This window comes from Cavia porcellus, unplaced genomic scaffold (assembly GCF_034190915.1).
Source record: "Cavia porcellus strain 051 isolate PalLab524CR breed Dunkin Hartley unplaced genomic scaffold, mCavPor4.1 scaffold_10, whole genome shotgun sequence".
In the NCBI taxonomy this organism is placed as follows: Eukaryota; Metazoa; Chordata; class Mammalia; order Rodentia; family Caviidae; genus Cavia; species Cavia porcellus.
The window spans coordinates 46,382,215-46,404,750 of record NW_026947493.1 but is presented as its reverse complement, the minus strand read 5'-3'; the positions used below and the strand labels follow the sequence as shown (position 1 = coordinate 46,404,750).

General features: G+C 45.6%; 1 protein-coding gene across 8 annotated transcripts in view; it reads left to right on the top strand.

Annotated features, from left to right (window-relative positions):
* Positions 1-6,133, top strand: part of Ncoa2 (nuclear receptor coactivator 2) — a 278,129-nt gene extending 271,996 nt beyond the window's left edge. For all 8 annotated transcript variants that reach the window (XM_063257438.1, XM_063257437.1, XM_023561717.2 and 5 more), the window contains one exon: positions 2,466-6,133. In XM_063257438.1, the coding sequence (XP_063113508.1) occupies positions 2,466-2,477 (12 nt within the window). In that variant the 3' untranslated portion in view covers positions 2,478-6,133. The remainder of the gene's footprint in view (positions 1-2,465) is intronic.
* Positions 6,134-22,536: the final 16,403 nt, after the last annotated feature.

The window sequence follows — 22,536 nt, the reverse complement described above, 5'->3', positions numbered from 1 at the left end:
AAATGCAGTATGACTGACAGTGAAGATTCAGCGTCTCTTTTTTGAGATAGGGTCTCGCTATGTAGCAGTCTGACCTTGAACTCTGAGTGCTCTTCCTGCCTCAGCCTCTCAGTGCTGGGGTTATAGGCATACACCATCACACTTGGCTTGCCTTGAAGCTTTTAAACCTTGTAAACAGGTATATATGTAGCTCGCTAGAATTCTTTTTCTGAACTAACTGAAAAGTTGAAAAGCTAAAAAAAAATAGTTTAATCAGCCATGGACTATTTTCATATGAAATTGTGGCAGCTGGGCCTGGTGGCACATGCCTATAATCCTAGACTTTGGGAGGCTGAGGCAGAAGACGTTGGAACCCAGTCTGGGCTATATACGTAAATTCAAAGCCAACGTACATTACATAGCAAAAAAGAAAAAGTGACACAGCTAGAAACAAATATACACTCAGGTTTATATTATAAAGTACATTTAATGCTCTTCTCTAAAAAGAAATGTAATCACTCATATTCTGAGCACATGTTTTAAACTTAGAATTGTGAATCTAGCCAGGGGTTAATATAGTTCTCTTTGGTCACTAGAAGTTAAGATCTGGCAATAGTTTCCCCAGAACCCTCCTTTGAGGCACTTAGATAAATAGATTCCCTGGGCCTGGCTTCCATTCTGACTTCTCTGTGGCCTTGCTGAGCTCTGCTCAGCGTGCAAAGCCCTCAGTGCCAAGTTCCCACAGGCCTGCTGCTCCTCTTTGGATCTCTTGTCACACATACTTACCTGCTGGGCCTATTCAGCAGTCCTGTGATGCCAGTGACCAGGAGCAGCTTATGATTAACCCCGGGCCTGACACATAGCAGATACTCAGCATTTGCCAAATGAATAAAAACTTGGGGGCGGGGTGAGTGTGGTCAGTAGCTGAGAAAAGCGCTGAGAGACTCGCACCGCCAAGGGAACACTTCACCTAACTCCCGCTCACTTGGCCTTGGTGGCATCTCCCGGCCTGTGCAGTGTGACAGGAGCACTTAGAACCAGAAGCCAGGTAGACTTGGTCTGCAAAAGTAGGGGAGAACACATCCCCCATAGGACCTCGCTGGGGTCTCGGCCACAAGAGAAGTGCACCTGAAGCAACACGGAAGGTCTGTCTGGGCAAGCATGGCTGCCCTAGGAGATCCAGTAACACCAAACTCTCTGGCAAGCCTGCAGGAAAGAGGAGCCTTCTACATGGTGATGGAGTGTAGATCGCTCCACCCTGTGGAAATCAGAGTGGAGATTCCTCAAAACAAAGTAGAAGTTCACTCAACGCAGATGCTTCCCTCATATGTGTCTTCCTGAAAGAGCGACCGGCATCGTATTTCAGCGACACGTGCATACCCGTATTTCTAATAGCAGTTGCTAAATGCTGGGCAGAAGCCATGAGCAGATGACTGAATAAAGAAAATGTGATATTTGCATACAGTGGAGTACCACTCTGCAATGAAGGGTACACTTGAGTCGTTTGTAGGAAAAAGGATGTACCTTGAGACCATAATGTGAGGTGAAATAAATCAGACGCACAAACTTAAATAGCGCATGGCAGCTCTTGTATAAGAAACCCAAAATAGAAATAAAGAGCAATATAAAAGATAGATAATAGGAAAAGGGGAGGTAAAATTTTTGGAAAAGAAAAGGGAAACCAAAAGATGGAGAAAGAGGGAGGGTTAAGAAAAGAGAACTACGGCATGTTCTGTACATACACTGACTCCCCACAGGGAATGCAGTCATCAGGCATTGCAGACATGTACCGGTAAAACATTTTTTAAAAAACACCGTGGCAGTATATCACAAAGAATCAAGAGGGACTTTTTTCTTTTAAATTTGAAGAGAGAATTTTTCAGAGACATTGTAAGCCAGGCACAGTGGCACACAGTTCCAGCTACTTGGAAGGCTGAGGCAGGAGATTCACTTGAAGTCAGGTGTTAGAGACAAGCCTAAATGACATGTGAAGACCTTATCTCAAAAAAGAGGGAGTTTGGGTGGGTTTTGTTGGTTTTGGTTTTGTTTGAGGAGAAGGGTTGTTTGCTCGTTTTTGAGACAGGGTCTCACTTTGTAGTCTAGGCTGATCTTGTACTGGCTGTGTGGCCCAGGCTGGCCTCAGCCTCCCAAGGGCTGTATTACAGGCATGCGTCTCCACACTTGGCAGAAAGGACATTTTGCAAGAGGTGGGAAAGTGGACGAGGCTGTAACTAGTAAGAGCAGAGAGCGCTCAGGGGAAGCGCGTACTCCTTTGCCTGCTGTGTCCCCCAGAAGTGGCGCAGAGGGCTGTGGGCACGTCCCTGTCCCTCAGGAAGCACTGGTGAAACAGGAACGGCTGCATCCCTGCTCACAGCAGAGTCCGTGCTCTCACCCGGATGCAGGCTGTTGCAGCTTTGTGTCACATTCTCTGGGCCGTCTGCTCAGAGGCTCAGACGAGGCCTGACTTGCTGTCTGTTTCCCTGCAGAAGTACTGCTGACCCTGCAGGTGGCTGGCCGCTGCTTCCTTCAGCTGACCAGGCACACGTACTCAAAACACCTGCCAGTCTGGAGAGCTGCCTCCTGTGTTGACTCCTATCTGCGCAGTCTCTCAGAGCCAACGAGCAGACGGGCTGGGTCCTGCTCCCCGGGGGAGTGCACTTAGCTGCCACCGGAGCCACCTCTTCTCTTGCTGGTCTGAAGCTCACTCCAGGCGGTTGCTCAGTCTGTTCACTGCATTCACCTTAGTGCAACTTAGATCTCTCCTGCAAAGTAAATGTTGACAGGCAAATTTCATACCCGTGTCAGATTGAATGTATTTCCATGTATGTATCTCAAGAGAACCGTGCTCTTGTTCTGTTCGTTTGATTCCACACACTGGTTTCTTGCTTGTTTTCCCTGGCTAATCGGTCAAAAGCAAAGATTAAGATTTCATCTGGGGGAAAAGAAAATAATTTTTTAAAAAATCTTGGTGTGGTAAGCGAAACCCTGCATTTGAGAGGAAGCAGGGTGGACCCATGGACACCCATGAGTGATGGCCCATGGAGTCACAGTTGTATCTTTGCAGAACGCTCTCAAGACCTCGTTGGGAAGAGTTTCCAAGTCCTGCACAGACAAAAAGGAGGCTGTGAGAAGGCTGTTAATATTATCAAGTGTTTGTTCAGTTTTTTCTCTTTGTTAAAATTAAATTAGTTGACCTAAATTGTGAATCAAGAAGAAATGTTTTCAGTTTCTAAATTCATTTCCCTTTAGATTGGTCAGACAGCTTGAATTAGTATCTCTCCTCCCTCAACCCTAAATGCTCTCCCCTTTGCTTTCCCTGGTCCCCCTAATTTTCTGAAATGTTTTGCCAGCCACTTACCAATTGCTAAATATTGGATTTCAGAAAAATACATTTACTAGCAAGGAGAGGATCAGAGTTAGGACTTGATCCCAGTCAGGCTAGAGCCGTCTGCTTCAGAAGCATGTCACTCTGTCCCCAGCAACTCTGGCCTCCAAAATGGGAGAAAAAATACTAGTGTATTGAAATTGACAGCAGATATCACGACAGATTTAACCTCTGCCATGTGTTTTTTATTTTGTTTTTTAGCAGTACTGACTAAACTGAAGTTTTGTAAGGTACATAAAATTCAATTTATATGTAAACAAGCAATAATTTAAGTTGAGAACTTAAGTGTTTTAATTGTATAATTTTTGTGAGGTATACATATTGTGGAATTGACTGAAAAATGAGGTACTTCAGTATTAAATTAGATATCTTCATAGCAATGTCTCCTAAAGGTGTTTTGTAAAGGATATCAATGCCTTGATTAGACCTAATTTGTAGACGTAAGACTTATTTTCTAAACATCGTGATTCTGCTCATAAATCATTTATCTAATCTATATGATATGCAGCCGCTGTAGGAACCAATTCTTGATTTTTATATGTTTATATTCTTTCTTAATGGATCTTAGACTACATGTTACTAAGCAGGCCACTTTTATGGTTGATTTTCTTGCCCACTCTGGTAGGGGATATTCTTTTATTAATTGGTATCAGTTTCTGACAACTGCAATACCAAGAAACTGATAACCTTTTTTGACCTATTTTTCCCCATCCCCAGTACACATACTTTGTTACCTAAATTTCAGAATATCTTTTTGATGTCTAAAAAGCAAAACATTTTATAATATCTCGTTAGCCAGGCTTTTTAGGAACAGAGAAATTTTTCCTTGAAATTTGATTGCTTATTTGTGGCAGGGTGAAAAATGTACAAACTACCCCTGTTTATATTTATATGTCTCTCTATATATGTACTGAGTATGGAAATGTGGGAAGAGATATAGCCCAAAGATAAATAGTAATCAGACGGTCTGAAAGTGTTGCTCCATACTAAAGAGACTTTCTGGAAATTGGCATTCTGATCCTTTTTTCCACTTTGAAAGGGATCTCAATCCAGGGAGACAGAGCAGCACCTCTAGGTGGCCACCAGTTCACTGTCCCCTGGAGAAGGCTGCTGCTCTCCCACCGGCCACCTGGGGCTGTAGTGGTGCAGAGAGGTGGGCGGAGAGGTCCGTGTGCTGCGCAGTTTTCAGTCAGCTTCTAGAAATCCGAGAGTTAGAATGACTTTAAGTTCACACAGCACCCAAGAGAAAATGGAGTTTTAACCAGATTTAAGCCTCTTTTCAGTGTAACACCCTCCAAGAGATGCCTACGTTCTTTCATTATTTATCCATCCGACCGTTATGTTTAACACCAATCTCCAGTCAGACAAATCTGCTGAGCTGTGAGACTGGCAGTTTAGAATAATTCGTGAAATGCTGTTTTGAAGGAAAGAGATTACAAATTCTCTTATGATTCAGATCAGGTAGTGGGTTTTGTTTTACATCTAATTAGAAGAAGAAAATAAGTGAAGGAATCCTCTGATCATATTGATCACTATTGAAGCAAAAGCCAAATCAGTTCCCTTCAGTATTTTTCATGCTGTACACAGTAAATTCGTTAGACTAAGTACTTGGTTTTTGTTAATAGAACAAATAATCAGTGTTTTACTTATATTACTAAATGTGAAAAACATAATGTGAAAGTATACATACATTAACTTGGTTGTAAACCCATTAAGTGTTCATGTAATGTGGTAAGTTTAAAAGTGAAGTGAGCTGTTTTACTACAATGAATTTGTTTGACTCAAAGGTTAAAAGCCCCTCTCCAGACGTGTATCTCTTATGGCCTGTAATAATTGAAAGCAATGTTTTTGCAATTTATATAATGCAATTTTTAATGTGTTTAAAAATGGAGTTCATATGGGCTTAACACATGAACTGGGTGGCACAGATCCACTTGCAGAACCCAAAGATACACAATCAGTTTTGAAATGCAACTTAAGCCATTAATTGTTGGTGTGAATTTAAAATTTTCTAGTGTTTGTATGGTAGTATGCTGCCTAAGAGCAAAGCATTCTCTGCACAAAAGAAAATTACTGTAGTGGCTTCGATTTTAATTAGAATTTTCTCCCTGGTGTTTCTTTATAGACTAAAACAAAGTCTTTTAAGTTTCTTACTACAGGTAAAAGCTATGTGCAAGAACCTCAAAATGCTAAAATCTAGCATAATGCCTTAGATCTGTTTTTAAGTCTTGTATATTCCTACATAGCTGTCCGATGTATTATATTTGTATAGTGAATTGTGTACAATTTTTGAATAAGCGCATCATCGCTTAACCTTTATGTTATTGAAGAGTGATGATGATACATTTCTTCAAACATTTAACTGTCATTTTTTTTCCTTTGTCATTTGTGGATTTTATTTGTACAGTTACTCATAAAGTTGCATCTGAGATGTGTGTATATGAAAAGATTATACAAGGGTAAAATTAAGCAATATATTAACTATGGTTCTTCAGGAGAAAGCTTACAGTGTTTCAGGTTGTGATTTATTTTCAAAACAGAGTTGACTCAACATCACTTTGTTCACCTGCATTGATGTTTGTATTTCTAGTGTGAGCAGTTTATGCAAAGGTAGATATATTCAGAGAAATTTTAAATACATTTATGCAAGTTAATATTGCTTTGCTGATGCTATTTGCTTATTTGATGTTAAATAATGCTATTGTAAATAAAGAATTCTGTTGTTATTGCATCATTTAATAAATTTTAATGCCTTCGGGTTTTACATGGCTTTAGAGATTTTAATGTGTTTATATTGTACCTTCTTTCATAATTGCATTTAAATTGAAAATATGTCATAATTTAATAATTTCTTTTGATATGGTAGTCAGCACAGTTCATAGCACCTATAACATTTCATTCTGTTTGTTTGTTTATGGTACCAGGAATCAAGCTCAGGATCTCATGCTTGCTACTGAACTATGTCTATATCCCCGGCCCTAACATTTCATTCTCAAAAACAAAACTTTTTTTTGGTGGGGGGATTGAATCTAGGGCCTTGTGCATACTAGGTGAGCTCTCTGCCACCAAGCTGACCTCCAGCACCCGATAAACCATTTAATAGATTTTCAGTTTGAAGCCAAGAAAGTGTATCCATTTACAATTGTATAACAATAACAAATGTAGGTCAGATCTGTTCCACCAACTCCCAGTATGATAAGTGATAGAACTCTTGCATTCTGTTCTACCTTCCATTCCCAAGTCTCGAAAAACGTTAGAATGTGAACTTTTCACTAGTTATTAAGATGGTATATCACATATCTCAGTTAGTTTTCTTGTTGCTGAGACAAAATACCTGACACACACAAGTTACAGGAGGAGAGGTTTATTTAGCTCACAGTTGGTAGAGGTTTCAGGCCATAGTCAGCTGGCTCCAGGCAGGGCGCCATGGCAGAGGGCATCAGAGGAGAAACAAACTGTCCATGGCAGAGCTGGCAGCAGCAGAGCCTTTCTCTTATCCGTCCAGGCTGTGGCCTCCTGGTCAGTGCCGCTCAGTGTGGCCTTCCCATAGCCATTCCCAGAATATGCTAAAGCAACCCTAAACCAATGTACTTACAACACACCTTTAGTCACAGTTGCAGACCCTAGATCCAGCCACCGCAAAACCCCACAGATGAGCACATGAGGTTTGGGGACAGGGGACACCTAGATGCAAGCCATAACAGCACACGATTTTAGTTTATGATCTTGGTTTTAAGAAGTGTACTTGTGCTATCAATTATTAGTAATCAATCTACTAAACCATAGCAATAGTCTTGTGCAGATGTCAGCCTTAAAAGGACCAGGTCCACAACTACCAGGGGCAAGGCTAGGTAGCAGTTGAAAAATGTATGGAACTGTATTGTAAAGATACTGAAAATGAGAAGGTGAGAAAAATCCGTGCTAATAGCAATGTTAATATGTTAAGGAAAAAAACGTCAATATTAAGAGAAATTTCAGCCCTTTAATCAAAGTCAATGAAGAGTCCACAGACTCATTAAAGAAAATATCAATACTGGCAATGAAAGAAAACATTTTCAGCCAGTTTGACCATCTACGGGGCACACCTAAGTGAATCAATCGCTCAGCTCTTGGAGTAAATGAAAAGGCTTTATAAGGTAGCTAAAGCAATAACACTACCTACCCACACTAATAACCAATTAAAAATTATACATATTCCTGGGTACCATGTGGTGTGGTACCTCCACACTTGATGTACTGAAGTCACGGCCAGCGCACCTGCCTCAGCGTACCTCATTCTCTGGGGAGGCAGACGGGGTCCTGGGAGTCCGCAGCTCCTTCCGCTCTGCTGCAGCTCACAAGCGGCTGGTGCTACCTGCCACTTGGTGCCCTTTGGTCACTTCTGCCCAATAACTGACATAAAATATGCCTCAATTTCCCCTTCACAATAGCAAAATAATACCATGCTTATCAAACAGTGACACCTAGCAATAGAATTCCACCAAGCACAAAGTGTTAAAGACCTTTGTGAAGCCAATGATAATGTTTTACTTTTTAAAAAAGACTCCTGGTGGATGTGTTCTGAAATCTAATTTTAGGCATTTTTTTTTCTCCTTGAAATAAAGTGGATTTGAAAAAAATAAAAAAGACCTGAAAAACTATAGAGACAACATACCACAAACCCAGAAAGACCAGGGTTGTAAAGCCACCATTGCATCCTCTGTTTCATTACAATCTCAACCATCTGAAACGTGTTCTTGAGAAATCAAACATATAGTTAGGCATGGTGCACACGCCTGTAATCCCAGCACTCGGGAGGCTGATGAGCAGGTTCACCAAGAGTTTGAGGCCATGGGGCTGGGGATTTAGCTCAGTGGCATAAGTGCCTGCCTTGCAAGCAGGCAGTCGTGAGTTCGATCCCCGGTACCGATAAAAAGGAAAAAGACAAAAAAAAAAAAAGTTTGAGGCTAGCCTCGGCTACAAAGTGAGTTCAAGGCCAACCTGAATAGATGAGCAGTTTTAGAGAAGAAAAAGACAAGGAACTTAAAACATTTTATAATGCATTGATTAGCTGTGCAACCTACTTACATAAGTGAATAAATACAGCCATACAATCCAGGCAGATGGCCATATAAATGTAAACATCAGAGCTTCCACTTTAATCTGAAGAAATCACTCTTGTAAAAAACAAAATGAGATGATTTAGCCTTGTTTGGGGGAAAACACCCAAGTTACTCTACCCCTGCCAAATCAGCAAATCCTAATTGAGTCAGAGCCTAAATATATGGAAATGTATACTTATCAGAATACATTCATGTTGGAATAATGAAGGAATTCTTTAAGAAGCAAAGCACAAAACTTAACTAACAAACTGTATAGGCCCGGTGTGGTGGTGCACACCTATAATGCCAGCACTCAGGAGGCAGAGACACAAGGATCACTACAAGTTCAAGGCCAGCCTGAGCTACATAGACCATGTCTCAAAAAATAGATGATAGATAGGTGATAGATATGGACATAGGTATCACATAAGAACATAACATTCTACTTGTAAAATAGGAAGAAATTGTTCAAAAAGAAAGGGGAACTAGGGAGGAGAAAAGGAAGAAGGAAAAAGAGCAAAAGGAGAATAAAATGGAAACAAAGCTCTAACAGGGAAAAGAATGGAGGAGAGGGGAATGGGGCAAAAAGGAATCAAGATGTATCACACATTTAGATACAAATTCCCTATGATGAATGTGATCATTATGTATATCTAAACTACTAATAAACATTTTTTTTAAAAAAATATTCTACTATAGAAGTTAGACAGTAAAGACTGTAGCAGGGCATGGTGGTGCACACCTATAATCCCAGCACTTGGGAAGGCTGCCTGAATTCAAGGCCAACCTGGGCTACATGGTGAGACCCTGTTGCAAAAAGGTAAGGCAGAAGAGAGGCCACAAACATGATATACAACGTGAAAACAAAGCTTATGGGGCTGGGGATTTAGCTCAGCGGCATAAGCACCTGCCTTGCAAGCAGGCAGTCGTGAGTTTGATCCCTGGTACCGACAAAAAGGAAAAAGACAAAAAAAAAAAAAACCAAAGCTTATAAAAAAACACTAGCATGTAAGCTTTCATTGCTGTGACACAACACTTGAGAGGGGAAATATTTATTTCAGAGACTCCAAGGTTCCTACATGTTCAGCTGTTGGAGGCCCATGTTCAGAGTTTGTTTTGCTTTGATGCTGGGGACAAACCCAAGACCTCATGTTGCAAGTGCTCTTTGCCGGCCCACCTCCAGCCCTGTTGCGAGGTTTTAAGTGCCTAACAAAGTTGGATCTGTACTGAAGCACACAGGACCTCTATCTAGACAGATGTACGCTGCAGACTCTGCAGCCCTCAACCCTCTGGGCTTACAAAGGTGGGCCATCCTTCCCAATAGAGAGCTATGTGCTTAAGATCATCAAAAAAGGGAAGAAGACAAATTCACCCAAAGTCTGTTGCCTCAGTAAAAGTCTCTGATCCTTGTTCAATTCCCAGACACAAGTCAGTTTTCAAACACAGACTCAGCTGACTGAGGAAGTGGTTAAGAACTTAGAATTTGTAGCCCCATGGCAAACATATACCATGAGGATTCCCCTGCCCTTGACCTTTGTTTAGAGCTTCACACACGTCCCTGCTGTGTCACATTAGGAAGAGGCAGGTCCATGCAGATGCAGCAGTGCCTGGTGAGTGTGTTCTCTCCCAAATGTAAGGAGAAACTTTTGCATTCTGATAACAGAAGCAAGAATAGTCATTATAGTTGACTCCAGGGCCATGCTAACTTTCTCAAGCAATGTCCAGAAGGGGCCTGGATCACCAGACAGCAAAGGGAGCGTCACACTGACCCGCCACATCGGTGACATTGTGTTAACCATACATAGTCAGGAATCACTTACCAAAGTTGTTCTGAGAAGCCCTACGAGATACATTGCTGGGTGATTTTGTTACTGCGTGAGATTGTGAAGTATGCTTACCTAAACCCAGTCAGAGCAGCCTATTTCTATAGCCTGCAAAACCACACAACATAGTACCATACTTTTTTCTCTTTTTTTCCTTTTTAGGCAGCACTAAGGACTGAACTGAGGGCCTTCAAACCTCAGACCTTTTTTGACACAGGGTTTCACTAAGTCACTAAGTTGCCCAGGCTGAGCTCAAATTTGGATCTTCCTGCCTCAGCCTCCTAAAGTGTGGCATTAACACACCTGGGTTACTGTCCTGAATGTTACAAAGACCTATAAACACAATGGCAAGTATTTGTGTATCTGAACATATGATGACCACAGTACCACCAGGCAATAGGAATTTTTCAGCTCCCTTTGACCCTCTGAGACCACCATCAGACAAGCAGTTGGTGATTGGTCCTAACCTGCTCAATCAGCTCAGGGTCTGAGTTACACGGGCCAAGTGGCAGGGCTGTTTGCACGGCAGCCTGTGCAGAGCCTTCGGAGCTGGAAGCCTTCTGTGTCCATGGTCCCAGGATGAAGACAGTCTTCCCGGCCCAGGCCTCGGGCAGCAGCCCTCACAGCCCAGCCAGCTTTGCGGTGCCCGCTGCTGTGTGTCCTCGTTTACAGAGCCCGCCTTTCACTCTGCGGCAGTCCTCATGGCCTGCCCTGCGGAGTGGCCACTGATCTCTAGCCGCAGCCCTGTTCCCATCCTAGCGAGCAGGCAGCTGTGCGCAGGACCGCGGAGCATTCCCGGCCGGGCCTCGCTGGCTGATGGCGGAGACGCTACCAGAAGAGGGCGCTCCGAGCTCCGCGCCGGAGCAGCGCCGCCGGAGACTCAGACCCGGGCTTGGCTTCTGGTGCCCTTAGCCCTGCGTCCACCTGCCCTTGCGGAGGACACCCGCTGCAGCCTCGGGCACACACCTCCTGCTGGTGGTTTCTCAGAGGAAAGCTGTCTTAGTTCCGAAGAAGATTGTTAAATTCAAAAAGGATTTAAACTTCAAAACAAATGAAGCTACCCAGGCCACAACTGCCAATCCCAGCACCTGGGAGACTGGGGCAGGAGGGTCATAGTGAGTTCAAGGCCAGCTTGAGCTACACAGTGAACTCAAGGCCAGCCTGAACTACAGAGTGAGACTTTGTCCCACAGCAGGGAAACAACTACCTAAAAAATAAGGGCTGCCTGTGGATTCACCCTTTCCACCTTGCACTCAAGGTGCCTGACTTGGTGTCTCATGAATACATGTATCGCAACAGGAATTGCCTGTGCGGCTCAGGTGCCAGGGGTGGAGAAAGCCGGGCCTCCCGCGCCCCTCCCACCTAACGCCACTCAGATGAGCCGAGGGCAGCGGGCGACCAGGGTGAACGGATTGCTACACCTCACACCGTGCAGGGCAGGCCGCTGGCAGCTCAGCAGCCAGGAACTGGCCCCGGCTCCACCTGATTGCTCTCTCAGAGTCATCTAAACTCAGGCACTGGGGAACCGAGCCCCGGCTAGGCCGAGCCTTGAGTGCGTCCCTCCGCGGGTCCCTGGTGCCCAGTCCCAGCTTCTTCCTTTGTGGCCTCCGCGGCTCCCCCTCCCCCTCTGTTCCCTTTACCTTCCAGAGACTCGCAGGACTCACAGGCAGTGGACGCCGGAGATGAGTCCTCTCCGGCTCGCCCGCAGGCAGTGGTGCCTACAGCGAAACACAGCCGGAGCGCACCAGAGACCAGAGCCAAGCACAGCCCACGCGCCGCTGTCCCGGGTCCGCGGCAGGTGCCTGCGAGCCCCCTCCACGCATCAGCCGTGCGCCGGGCACTCCGGGGTCCGCTCTCCAGGTGCAGGGTAATCCACCGAAGGCAGAAAGGACACCCTGTGGATGTGACAGTCACTAAGGAAGGTAGAGCAGGACAAGGTGTGGAGGAAAACAGGGAAGAAAGGAATGGGGCTGGCATCCTTCCCGGCGAAGGAGTTTATTTCACTGACCGAGGTACGGACCAGGCAGTGCACAGAGGGCTTGGCATGCATGTGATCCCGGGCTCAGTCCCCACCATCACAAAAGACATTTATTAATTAAATAAAACAAAGCCATAGAGCCCCAAATGAACGAAACATAAAATATTATAGGAGCAGGGTATGGTAATATTTGTTTGTTATACCAGCACTCTGGGAGGCTGAGGCAGGGAGATTACCAATTCAAGCCAGCCCCAGCAACTTAGCAAGACCCTGCCTCAGGATAAAAATAAGAAAGGGTTGGAGCTCAGTGTGAAGGCCCTGGGTTCAATGCTCAATACCAAAAAGGAAAAGAGAGAGAGAACAGACAATCAGAATGACTCCTTTTCATTGGTTGGTTTCATGGAACCTATTTCTAAAGGGGCAGACCCCAGGCTCAGAGTTGAAGGGAAGATTCCTGATAAAGGATCACGTTCTGCTTCCTCTCTGGGACCACATTTGGAGGCAGCTGTGAAGCTTTGCACTCGAGAGATTTTGTCCAGCTGAGACAAAGGCCCAGAGCCCTCGGGCCTGGGAGACCAGCAAACCCTTCAGCGGTGTTTGGCAGGTAAGGCTGCTTACTCTTTTTTTATTGTCTTTTTCATTTTTATTGGTACCAGGGATCGAACTCATGACCACCTGCTTGCAAGGCAGGTGCTTATGCCACTGAGCTAAATCCCCAGCCCCAGGGCTGCTCACTCTTGATAAGAGTGAGTGCCACATCCAAGACCATCCCAAAGGGTCACAGTCCCTGCCTTCCAGACTGGGCCAGGGCTGCTCTGAGGCAGCTTAGCCACAGAAGGTTCCCTGTAGAGAGAACAGAGAGACCGTCCCAGTGGACACGTCCTGGGAAATGCAACTCTGAGCTCTCGCTTTCCATGCCTTGGCAGAATTCAAGAGTGAATAGGGGAAGCAAACTCAAAATACTGCTGCTGGCTGGGAACTTTGTCTGGCAAGCAGAGCTCTGAGAGATCAAAAGTGAGGTTCCAAGATGCTGTCCAGGGGTGGAGGCAGCTTCTGACAGGGGCAGGGCTGGCAAGAGGACGGAGGTCCAAAAGTTGATGGCCCTGCAGGACAGGTCTAACTCAGCCTATGTAAAACACCCTGGCAACAGCCCAGAAGCCACCACGTTAGCATCTACAGTGAGGCTGGGCAAGACGCCTACGATACAATGAGGGTGACACCAGATGGGGGCTTGTGACAAGAGGGTCCCTGGTGGCCATTTCAAGCAGCAGCTTTTGCCTCCTCTGTCAGTAGGACAACAGGCCTGTTTACAGACCTGCTGAAGGTGAAATCTGATATCACAAGGTGGTGGTTGAAAAGAGGAAAACCAGATGAGTAACTGAAAAAAATACTACTGCGAGCACATTATAGCTCCTGAACATGGAAGCACAGAGGTGTGAACCAAGAGAAAGGCAGGAAAGCAAAACCTGACCCCTGGCCCTCGGCAGAGTGGCCAGAGGTGACACAGGGCTCCAGGGGGAGTGGGTGCACTCTCCTGAAGCTGTGTCACGAAGACGGGGACCCCGAGGTGTTGCAGGGTGGCTGAGGGTTCTTTTGCTCAGGCCAGGTGAAAATCATGGATCAGCAAAGGGGGCCTTGATGCCACCTTCCACGATGGCTATGCTGGACGCTGGTGGCTGACACTGCAGTCTTGACTCTGCTGACGGCTGGTCACTGCCACCATTTGACACTGGCGTGTGCTGGACATCATTAGTCAGTGCTGCCGGTTGCTGGTCTCTGCTGCCCATCTTCTTGGCCGCTGGTCTCTCAGTGCTCACAGTCCCTCATGCTTATTGCTCTTTCCTTTAGCGACTGCCCTGTCCACCTTACTCATCTTGAGTAGATTTACAGGACCTTCCAAACCACACGCCTCAAGAAATAAACCACCGAAAAATTTACAGAGTCACCAGTGAGTCTTTAACAGTAGCTATGTGGGAGCAGGTGAGAGCGCCCCTGACAGAGCTTTCCTGCACTAACCAGAAGAGTGAGAGTCCTGTTTATATAATCATAGGCTGCAGGCCTATGATTGGTCCCAATTTAGACCTGGGATAGGTTTGTGATAGGCTTGTCATTAGGTCTGTGATTGGTTTGAATGTAGGCCTGTGATTGGTCCAAGTGTAGGCCTGTATAGGATAGGCTCCCAGCCAGCCACAGCTGCCAGCAGCAGTTAGGGCCGAAGGCAGGACACAGAAGCTGTTAGGTAGATGCTTCTGTGCCTTCCAGAAAAACAGGGCTGCCGCCAGGAATCTTAGGAAGGGCTAACTAGCCACGCTTGTCCTGCCTAACTGGAGCTTGGGGAGGTTGAAGATGTTAACACTGGGCCCGGCCCCTCCTGGGGTGGTCTTAGCCATGGGTGGCTCCCCTCTCCGGCTTCCTTAGAGGTAGTGACAGCCAGGTAGCGGGAGAGAGAGGAGTCTTGTGGCCAACAGCAGAGTGCCTGGAAGGGAGTGGTCACCCAAGGACCAGCGAACACAGTTGTGCCAGTCCGCTGGAGGGCGGGGCAAAGGGAAGCGAGGGGAGGGGCGCAGTCACCTCCCCCACCCCAGCCACCGGAAGTGGCCAGAGACTTCCGGGCTGTGTCCAGGCGGTCAGGGCAGGTGCTTAGAGAAATGGATGGAGGCCCCTGGCAACTTTTACTTTGTGTCTTCTCCACCAGGGACTCAGGTTGAGCTGCAAATCACGACAGGCCAGCAGTAAACGAACTCTTATCTATCTCCTTCCAGAGAGTGACAGCATTCAAGAGAGCACAGCTAATGAAGTAAGGGAAGGGCAGAAAAGAGGAGTCCAGCACATACTTAGTTTAAAGTAATAGTTAAAATAGGCATGGTGGTGCAGACCTGTCATCCCAGCGCTAGGGGGGCTGAGGCAGGAGGATCGCCGTGAGTTCAACGCCAGCCTGGGCTAGATACAGAGACCCTGTCTCAAAAAACAAACCAAAAAAAGCCATAATAAAAAGGAATACTAAATTCCTATGGCCCTCCTTCCTCACAAACACTTTAAAAACATAAGCACTCAGGCTACAATTAAAAATTAAAGAGCCTGGGGTTTACTCCGTGGACTTCCTGGTGCTGACCACTGTCTCCATCGCCCTTCAGCTCTGAACACCTCGAGCGCTTCGCAGACACGGATCTGGGCCTTCCCTCCCTGTGCTTCGCCAGCTGCGCTCAGGCTCTCCGGGTCCGCTTGCGCCCCGGCCTCGCCCGCCCCTTCTCGGGGCCAGCGGCCGCGTTCTAGAGCGCAAACAGCCGGCGTTCCCAGGGTGGCTCCGCAGCAACCCGGCCACGGTCTGTAGTCCCAGCTGAGCGGTCTCCAACGAGGTCTGGTCCCCTTCCTCCATGGGTGTGGGGTGGCTAACGTAGTTTTTTATGGCATAGGATCTGTATGTGTCTGCTGTTCTTATCTTCTTAGAGTTCTCTTTGTATTTATACACCCATTCATTTGGTTAGGTTTTTTGAGACAGGGTCTTACTATATAGACCGGGCTGGCCTTGAACTCACCGTGCTCCTCCTGCCTCAGCCTTCTGTACATTTGGATTCCAGGCGTGCCCCACCATGCCCAGTGTCTCCTTACTTTTAGTAGCCAATCCCTGACCACTCGCTGCTATAGACCTTAGTTCCTTGTATTACATTTTCCTTGTTGAAATCACAAGTTCTTTCACAGGTTTGGCTACAGATTAAAACAGAAGGTTAAACCAAGCTGGCTCTTCGTGTAGCTGCACAGGGTGGAAGGAGGGGGACTGCTGTTGGAGGATAAAAATACTGCACCTAGGAGTACTTCACTGTGGTTTCTTTCTTTCTTTCTTTCTTTCTTTCTTTCTTTCTTTCTTTTTGAGACAGGGTCTTTTTTCTTTTTGAGACATGCTGTTCGGGTGGTCTTGAGCACACTTTGTAGCCCAGGGTGGTTTCAAACTTGCAACAATTCCCTTGCCTCAGCCTCCCGAGTGCAGGGATTACAGGTGTGTGCCACCACGCCCAGCTTACTGGTTTTTTTTGTTTTGTTTTGTTTTGTTTTGTTTTGTTTTTTGCTTGTTTTCGGTACCGGGATCGAACTCACAACTGCCTGCTTGCAAGGCAGGTGCTTATGCCGCTGAGCTAAATCCCCAGCCCCTGTATTTATTTTTTTTGTCTTTTTTTTTTTTTTTTTTTTTTTTTTCCTGTACCGCGGTTCAAACTCGCGACCTCGAGTTTACCAGGTAGGCACTTACACCACTGAGCTAAACCTCGGGCCCCCAAAATTGATGTGTCTGTTGGGCCAGAGATATAAGTAGCTCAGCAGCGTGGCACCTCAGTTCAAGCATGAGTTCCTGAGTTCGACTTCTGGTACCAAAAAAAAAAAAAAAAAAAAAAAAAGACGTTTCTAAAAAACAAAACAAAACAACAACAAAAAAAAACCAGGCATGGTTGCACACATTTATAATCCTAGAATTTGAGAGGCTGAGGCAAGAGAGTCACTGCCAGTTTGAGCCCAATTTGGACTAACATAGTGAGTTCAAGGCCAGCCTACACAAGGAGAACCTGTCTCAAATAAAATAATAAAATAAAATTCCTAAAGCTTTAAAAACTAGGGAAAGGGGTTGACATGTTGATTTCTCAATATACCTTCTCTAAAAAAGCTTAACATGTATCTTAAATTTCAAGACAAAGAATGAAGCTACATTAAGAGCCTGTGCCCAGTAGTGGAATATATAGAGAGCATTGGAATATTAGAAGCTGCACACATTATGTGGGTTTTCTTATTAAAATATTTTTTAAATATGCAGGTAAATCAGACATGGTGGCACACACCTATAATCCCAGCATTTGGAAGGCTGAGGCAGGAGGGTTGCTATGAGTTAAAAGTCAGCCCGGGCTACACAGGAAGTTCAAACCCACACAGGAAGTTCAAACCTAGCCTGAACTATTTAGCAAGACCCTGTCTCAGAACATCCAAAAACACAACAAAGAGCCAGATGTGGTGGCTCATCCCTGTAATCCCAGCACTTGGGAGGCTGAGGCAGGAGGATCTTTGTGAGCTTGAGACCAGCCTGGGCTACAAAGTGAGCTCAAGGCCAGCCTGAACTGCATAGCGAGACCCCGTCTCAAAAAGACAAAAACAAACAAACAAACAAACAAAAAACCACACACACAAAAAAACCCACCACAAAAAATGGAGGCACACACCAGGTGTAGTGATGGAAGCCTAATATCCCAGCACTTGGGAGGCTGAGGCAGGATTTCTGAGAGTTCAAGGTCATCCTGAACTAACAGTGAGACCCTGTCACAATACAAAACAGGAACAAATGACTAATAAAAAAATACAAGAAAACTAATAAAACATGTGGGCTGGAAATGTCACTCAGTGGCAGAGTTCTGCCTAGCGTGCATACGGCTATGGTGTTGGATCCCTAGAACTGCAGAAAAAAAAACTGATGAAATTTAAGAATTATGAAAACAGGCATTTACTTCTTGTCTACCTTAGGCAAATGTTGCACATTTTTAATGATGTTTTGGGGGAAGGTGGCTATGAATGTAACCCAGAGTCTCTGATATGATAGGTAAGCACTCTACCACCAAGCTATGTCCCCAGCCTTTCTATGATTTTTTTGTTTATTTGGTTGGTTTTGTTTTTTTAATTTTTTTGGCACTGGGGATCAAACTCACGTTTGCCAAGCAAACGCTTATGCCACTGAGCTAAATCCTTAGCCCTATAGGCTCACAGGTTTCTTTATTTTATTTTATTTTATTTTATTGGTATAGAGAACTGAACTCACAACCTCAAGCTTGCCAAGCAGGCACCTATGCCACTGACCTAAATCCCCAGCCATGTTGGTTGATTTTTTGAGATAAGGTCTCATTATGTAGTCCAGGCTAACCTAGAACTCACTGTGTACTCCAGGCTGGCTTCAAATCTTCTATGATACTCCTGCCTCAGCCTCCTGAGTGCTGACATTACTGGCATGTGCCACTGTGCCAGGCCCTTACATGATTTTTTATAAAAATTCCTAACATCCATTCCGGGGAGATACGGCCCAGAAATTAAGTACCAATTGAAGGTCTGGATTTCTTCTTTTCTCCACCTGGTTTATTTCCCTACCAGAGACCAGAGAGGGGCCTCGTGTGATCTAGAGCAGCAGATTCCTGGAAAGTGGGTGAAACAGACAGTTTCCCACCCGGCTGTCTGCCTGTCTAGAAAGCAGCCCGACTGCCCTCTAGTGTGGACTGTTTTCAAGGGGGTTTGGGTGCTACACAGTACCTCCCTCCAGAGCCAAGGGCAGGGTTCCCTCCTACCTGGAAACACAGTGAAGGGCAGGCACACTCACTGCCCACTAGGAGCGGTGTAGTTCCCACACGGCTGCGCTGCTGCTGCTGCTGGGTGCTGTGGTCCCTTGGCTCTTTCCTTCTCCTGAGGAATTAGGACTTGGAGAACTGCTGCAGAATCCTGATGGCGCAGCTATTGCCGTAGCTGCGAGTAATGCACTGGCTTTCATCTCTTACCCAGGATTCTGCTGTCTTCTGCCAGCCACCATGAAAATGTGGCGAGCTACCTTGGTAACTGGTATTTAAGGTAAAATCCCACTTCTCACAGTTCTTGACAGTGGATTTCTTGTAGATGACCTAGATTTAGACCTTGATGTATTGTGGGGTTTTTTTAATCCAATATAATAATCTCTGCCTCATAATTGGAGTGTTTAGGCTGTGTACACTTAATACAATAATTAGTATGCTCAGGTTTAACTCTACTATCATTTTCCTTCTGCCCCAAGGACTTCCTTTAATATTCCTTGGAGTCTTACGTGGTGTGAGCACAATGTCTAGTACTTAGATTATCACTTTTCTCTTTTGTCGGAGCTTGATCTTATTTATGTGAACCACTCCTGAAGAAGCCAACCAAAGGGTCACTACACTTGTGACAGCCTATCCTAGGAATTTCCAAACCTGGAAAATAAAAGCTGGGCCTGAGGGTGTTACTTAGTAGTAGTAGCATGTTTGCTAACATGTGCATGGTTTGGGGTTTGGTCCTCTGTACCACACACACACAAAAAAATCTTTTAATAATAATAAAATTAAAAGTTCACAGTCATTTTCCCTAATAAGAAGCCATTCCAGGATTGTAGGCAGGGAATTCTCACTCTGTGTGTATCACAATAGATTGCTTTATTTAAGGAAAAGCTTTCTAGGGTTTAGAGGCCTCATGGAGATCAGCTGTGTGCTCTCACCATGTGGCAGGCCCCTGCCTCTAGGTGGCTGAGAGGCACCTCCCCTCTCTTGTTCTTGTAGTTCTTGCCTCCAGCAGGCAGATGAATCATGTACTACTAAGCCTGCTGGGCTCCTGTTCACTGAGTTCAAGGTCAGCCTGAGCTACACAGCAAAACCCTGTCTCAAAAATACACACAAACACACACATACACACACAAAGGACCACCTTGAAAGGAGGCTGGGTACACGGAGCAGGGGTAGAGCCTGTGCTTAGCATGCACACAGTCCTGGACTCCATCCTGCATCCAGCCAAACATGCAAAACCCACAGGACAAGGACACTGGTGAGTGGGGACAGTCACAGTCAGAAATGATTAAGTGCAGGTGTACTGCTCCCCCAAAGGGTTATTGTAGTTAACAGTGTACACAAAACAACACAGAGAGGACTTTCAGTGTTCTCGTCACAATAAATGGTGCGTATTTGAGGTGACCAATAACCTAAATATTCCAAGTTGATCATTTCACGATAAATACATTCATCAAAATATCACACTCTATTATTTGCTAAGGTTTTTAAAAACATGCAAGAAGAATTATCATTCTGGGCCACAGCTGTGGTTTCCTTAGAGTTTGGGGGTGTCACACTCAAGAAAAACCTGGTATCTAAGTTCATTCCTCATCACTGGGGTCAGTGAAGACCCGCAGTGAACATCTCTGTGTGCCTCAGCGCACCGTGTGACCCACCACTGTTATTCTTGGTGTCTTTCACTCAAAGGTCTCTCTTCCCTGTGATGGCGCAAGAATCTCAATAATGAGAGATTTGTTACAGAAATGGAATTTCCAGATCATGTTTCCTAGGGAAGCCTTCTTCCTTGAAATCCACGAGGGTGTCTCTGCCCATAAATAGATCACAGCTAATTTGGACACAAATGTATATATCAGATACAGCTGGAAGACATGAGAGATGGTATCCTAACGGGAGGCCATATTCCATTCCCATCCCTTAGTATTACTGGGACTAAGTATGTGAAGGTTCAGACTGATCAAGGTCCCTGTGAAGCCAGGAGCAAAGAATGGAGGCCTGTGGGTGAAGGACTAACGGAGGACTCCTTAAGCCTTATGCTGCTCTATGTAATATTCCTGTTCTCGCCATTGATGAGGATGCAGATTACTTCTCAATCTCAGGGCTGAAATTGAGGTAACCACACCTCACGTTCCAGTAGCGCCAACCTCAAATGCTGCTCTTTCCCCCAGTGCACGGCAGGCTATTTTGTTGTCCTGTGCTTTCTTCAATAACCCTGCCCGTCTGTCTCTGGAAGGACCCACAGTGCACAGGGACATGAGGCTGCAGACACCCAGTGATTCCTTGCTCCTCACCAGGAGTTTCTTTTTTGGTGCTGGGAACTGAATCCTGGGGCCTCCGATATGCTAAACCCACGCTCTACCATTAAGCCTCACAAGTTGCTGGTCAGAAGCTCAGCGCTTTCCCTGTAGGATGAGCTTTGTGAAGCTCTAAAAATGCATTCTGCCTTCTTTCTGGCCGTCTTAGCAAAAAAAGAACACAGGTGTCAAAAAGACCTGCAGTTTGTCTCAGCAAATAATTCATGATTTAAGGTACAATTTGGCTCAGGAAGTCTTTTTACCCTGGCTGTGGACTAAGCACCACCAGAACTTCCTAAGACTGACCACAGACTGTCTTGCTGGCCTCAAGACAGACTGATGACAAGGAGCTCCAACTTCTTAGAAATTCCTTAGGGTTGGCTGAACCCTGGTGGCAGAAGCCCTCTGCTGGGGACCCCAGTGCAAACAGACATTTCACACAGTAGAGCGAGTGCTCAGTAACTGCCTGGCCTTGGATGGTCTAAATTGCCCTAAACCTTTGTCCAGATCTACTCATAAATGCCGGGCTCAGATCTTCAGATCCTTTGTTGTAACTGCATCAAAACCAGCCGCGCCACGGCAAAGGCTTACCCACTTTGCCTGAAGGTGGTATCGGACACTGTCAATCCATAGAGACTTCTGCTCTCATGGTTTTGGGATCTTCCATGAACCTAATGGTCCTGCAAGCTGCTCAACAAAATGCACTTCTCTAGCTGAACCACCACACTGTCTACGCCACCTTTCCTTTCCCCCGTCAGCACCTCTATCCATCACTGTAGCTCTCTAAACACCTTGCGGCTCCTTCCCTTCCAAGAGGAGAGAAAATACCAAACTGGAATTTGTCTAAAATCATCTGTGCTCTGTGCATACTTACTCTAAATGGCTTTGGGCAGATCTGCAGACAGAAACTGGGAATGCTCAGGCTGACTCTGCCATAGCAGACATCAAATCACCCTCAGAATGTGAATCCTCAGATCCCAGGTAGCACATTGCTTTCAAAGGTATGGCTAAGCCACTGGAGGAAAGGAGCCAATACACACAGCTACCGAATGCACCTTGGTGCCACCTGCAGCATCTGGGTGCTATGGAAAGAGGCTGTGTGACCTCAGGGCATCTGTGTCGAGGGCAAGGAACTTCAAACTACCTTTATACTACCAAGAAAATAGGTGGCATCTAGGTTGCTCCAGGTACTAAGACAAATCCCTGTCCAATCATTTATCAAAAGCAGGGTCACTATAAATGCACTCCTCCACCCCAGGTAACTGCAAACCCCCTGAGCTTGGAGAAGTCAAGAGCGGCCTTTATAGACTGCAGCTGCACAGGTTTTGTGCAACTGTCAAAGCTGACATCCAGGGAAGATGTGCATTTCTTTTTTTCTTTTTTGGTCTTTTTGAGACAGGGTCTCACTATACAGTTTGGGCTGGACTTGAGCTCATTTTATAGCCCAGGCTGGTTTCAAATGTGCAATGATCTTCGATCCTCCAGCCTCAACGTCTTGAGTGCTAGGATTACAGGCAAGCACCACCATGCCTGCCAAAGATGCTGAACTTTAAATATATATGCATGCTAAGTTCTTTAGGGATGAGAGATACTGTGGACAGTGACTTCTCACTAAAGTCATCCCTAATATCTGTGGACAGTTGGTTCCCCAGCTCCCCATCTGTTGGTATCAAATTCTAAGGATGCTCCAGTCCCTA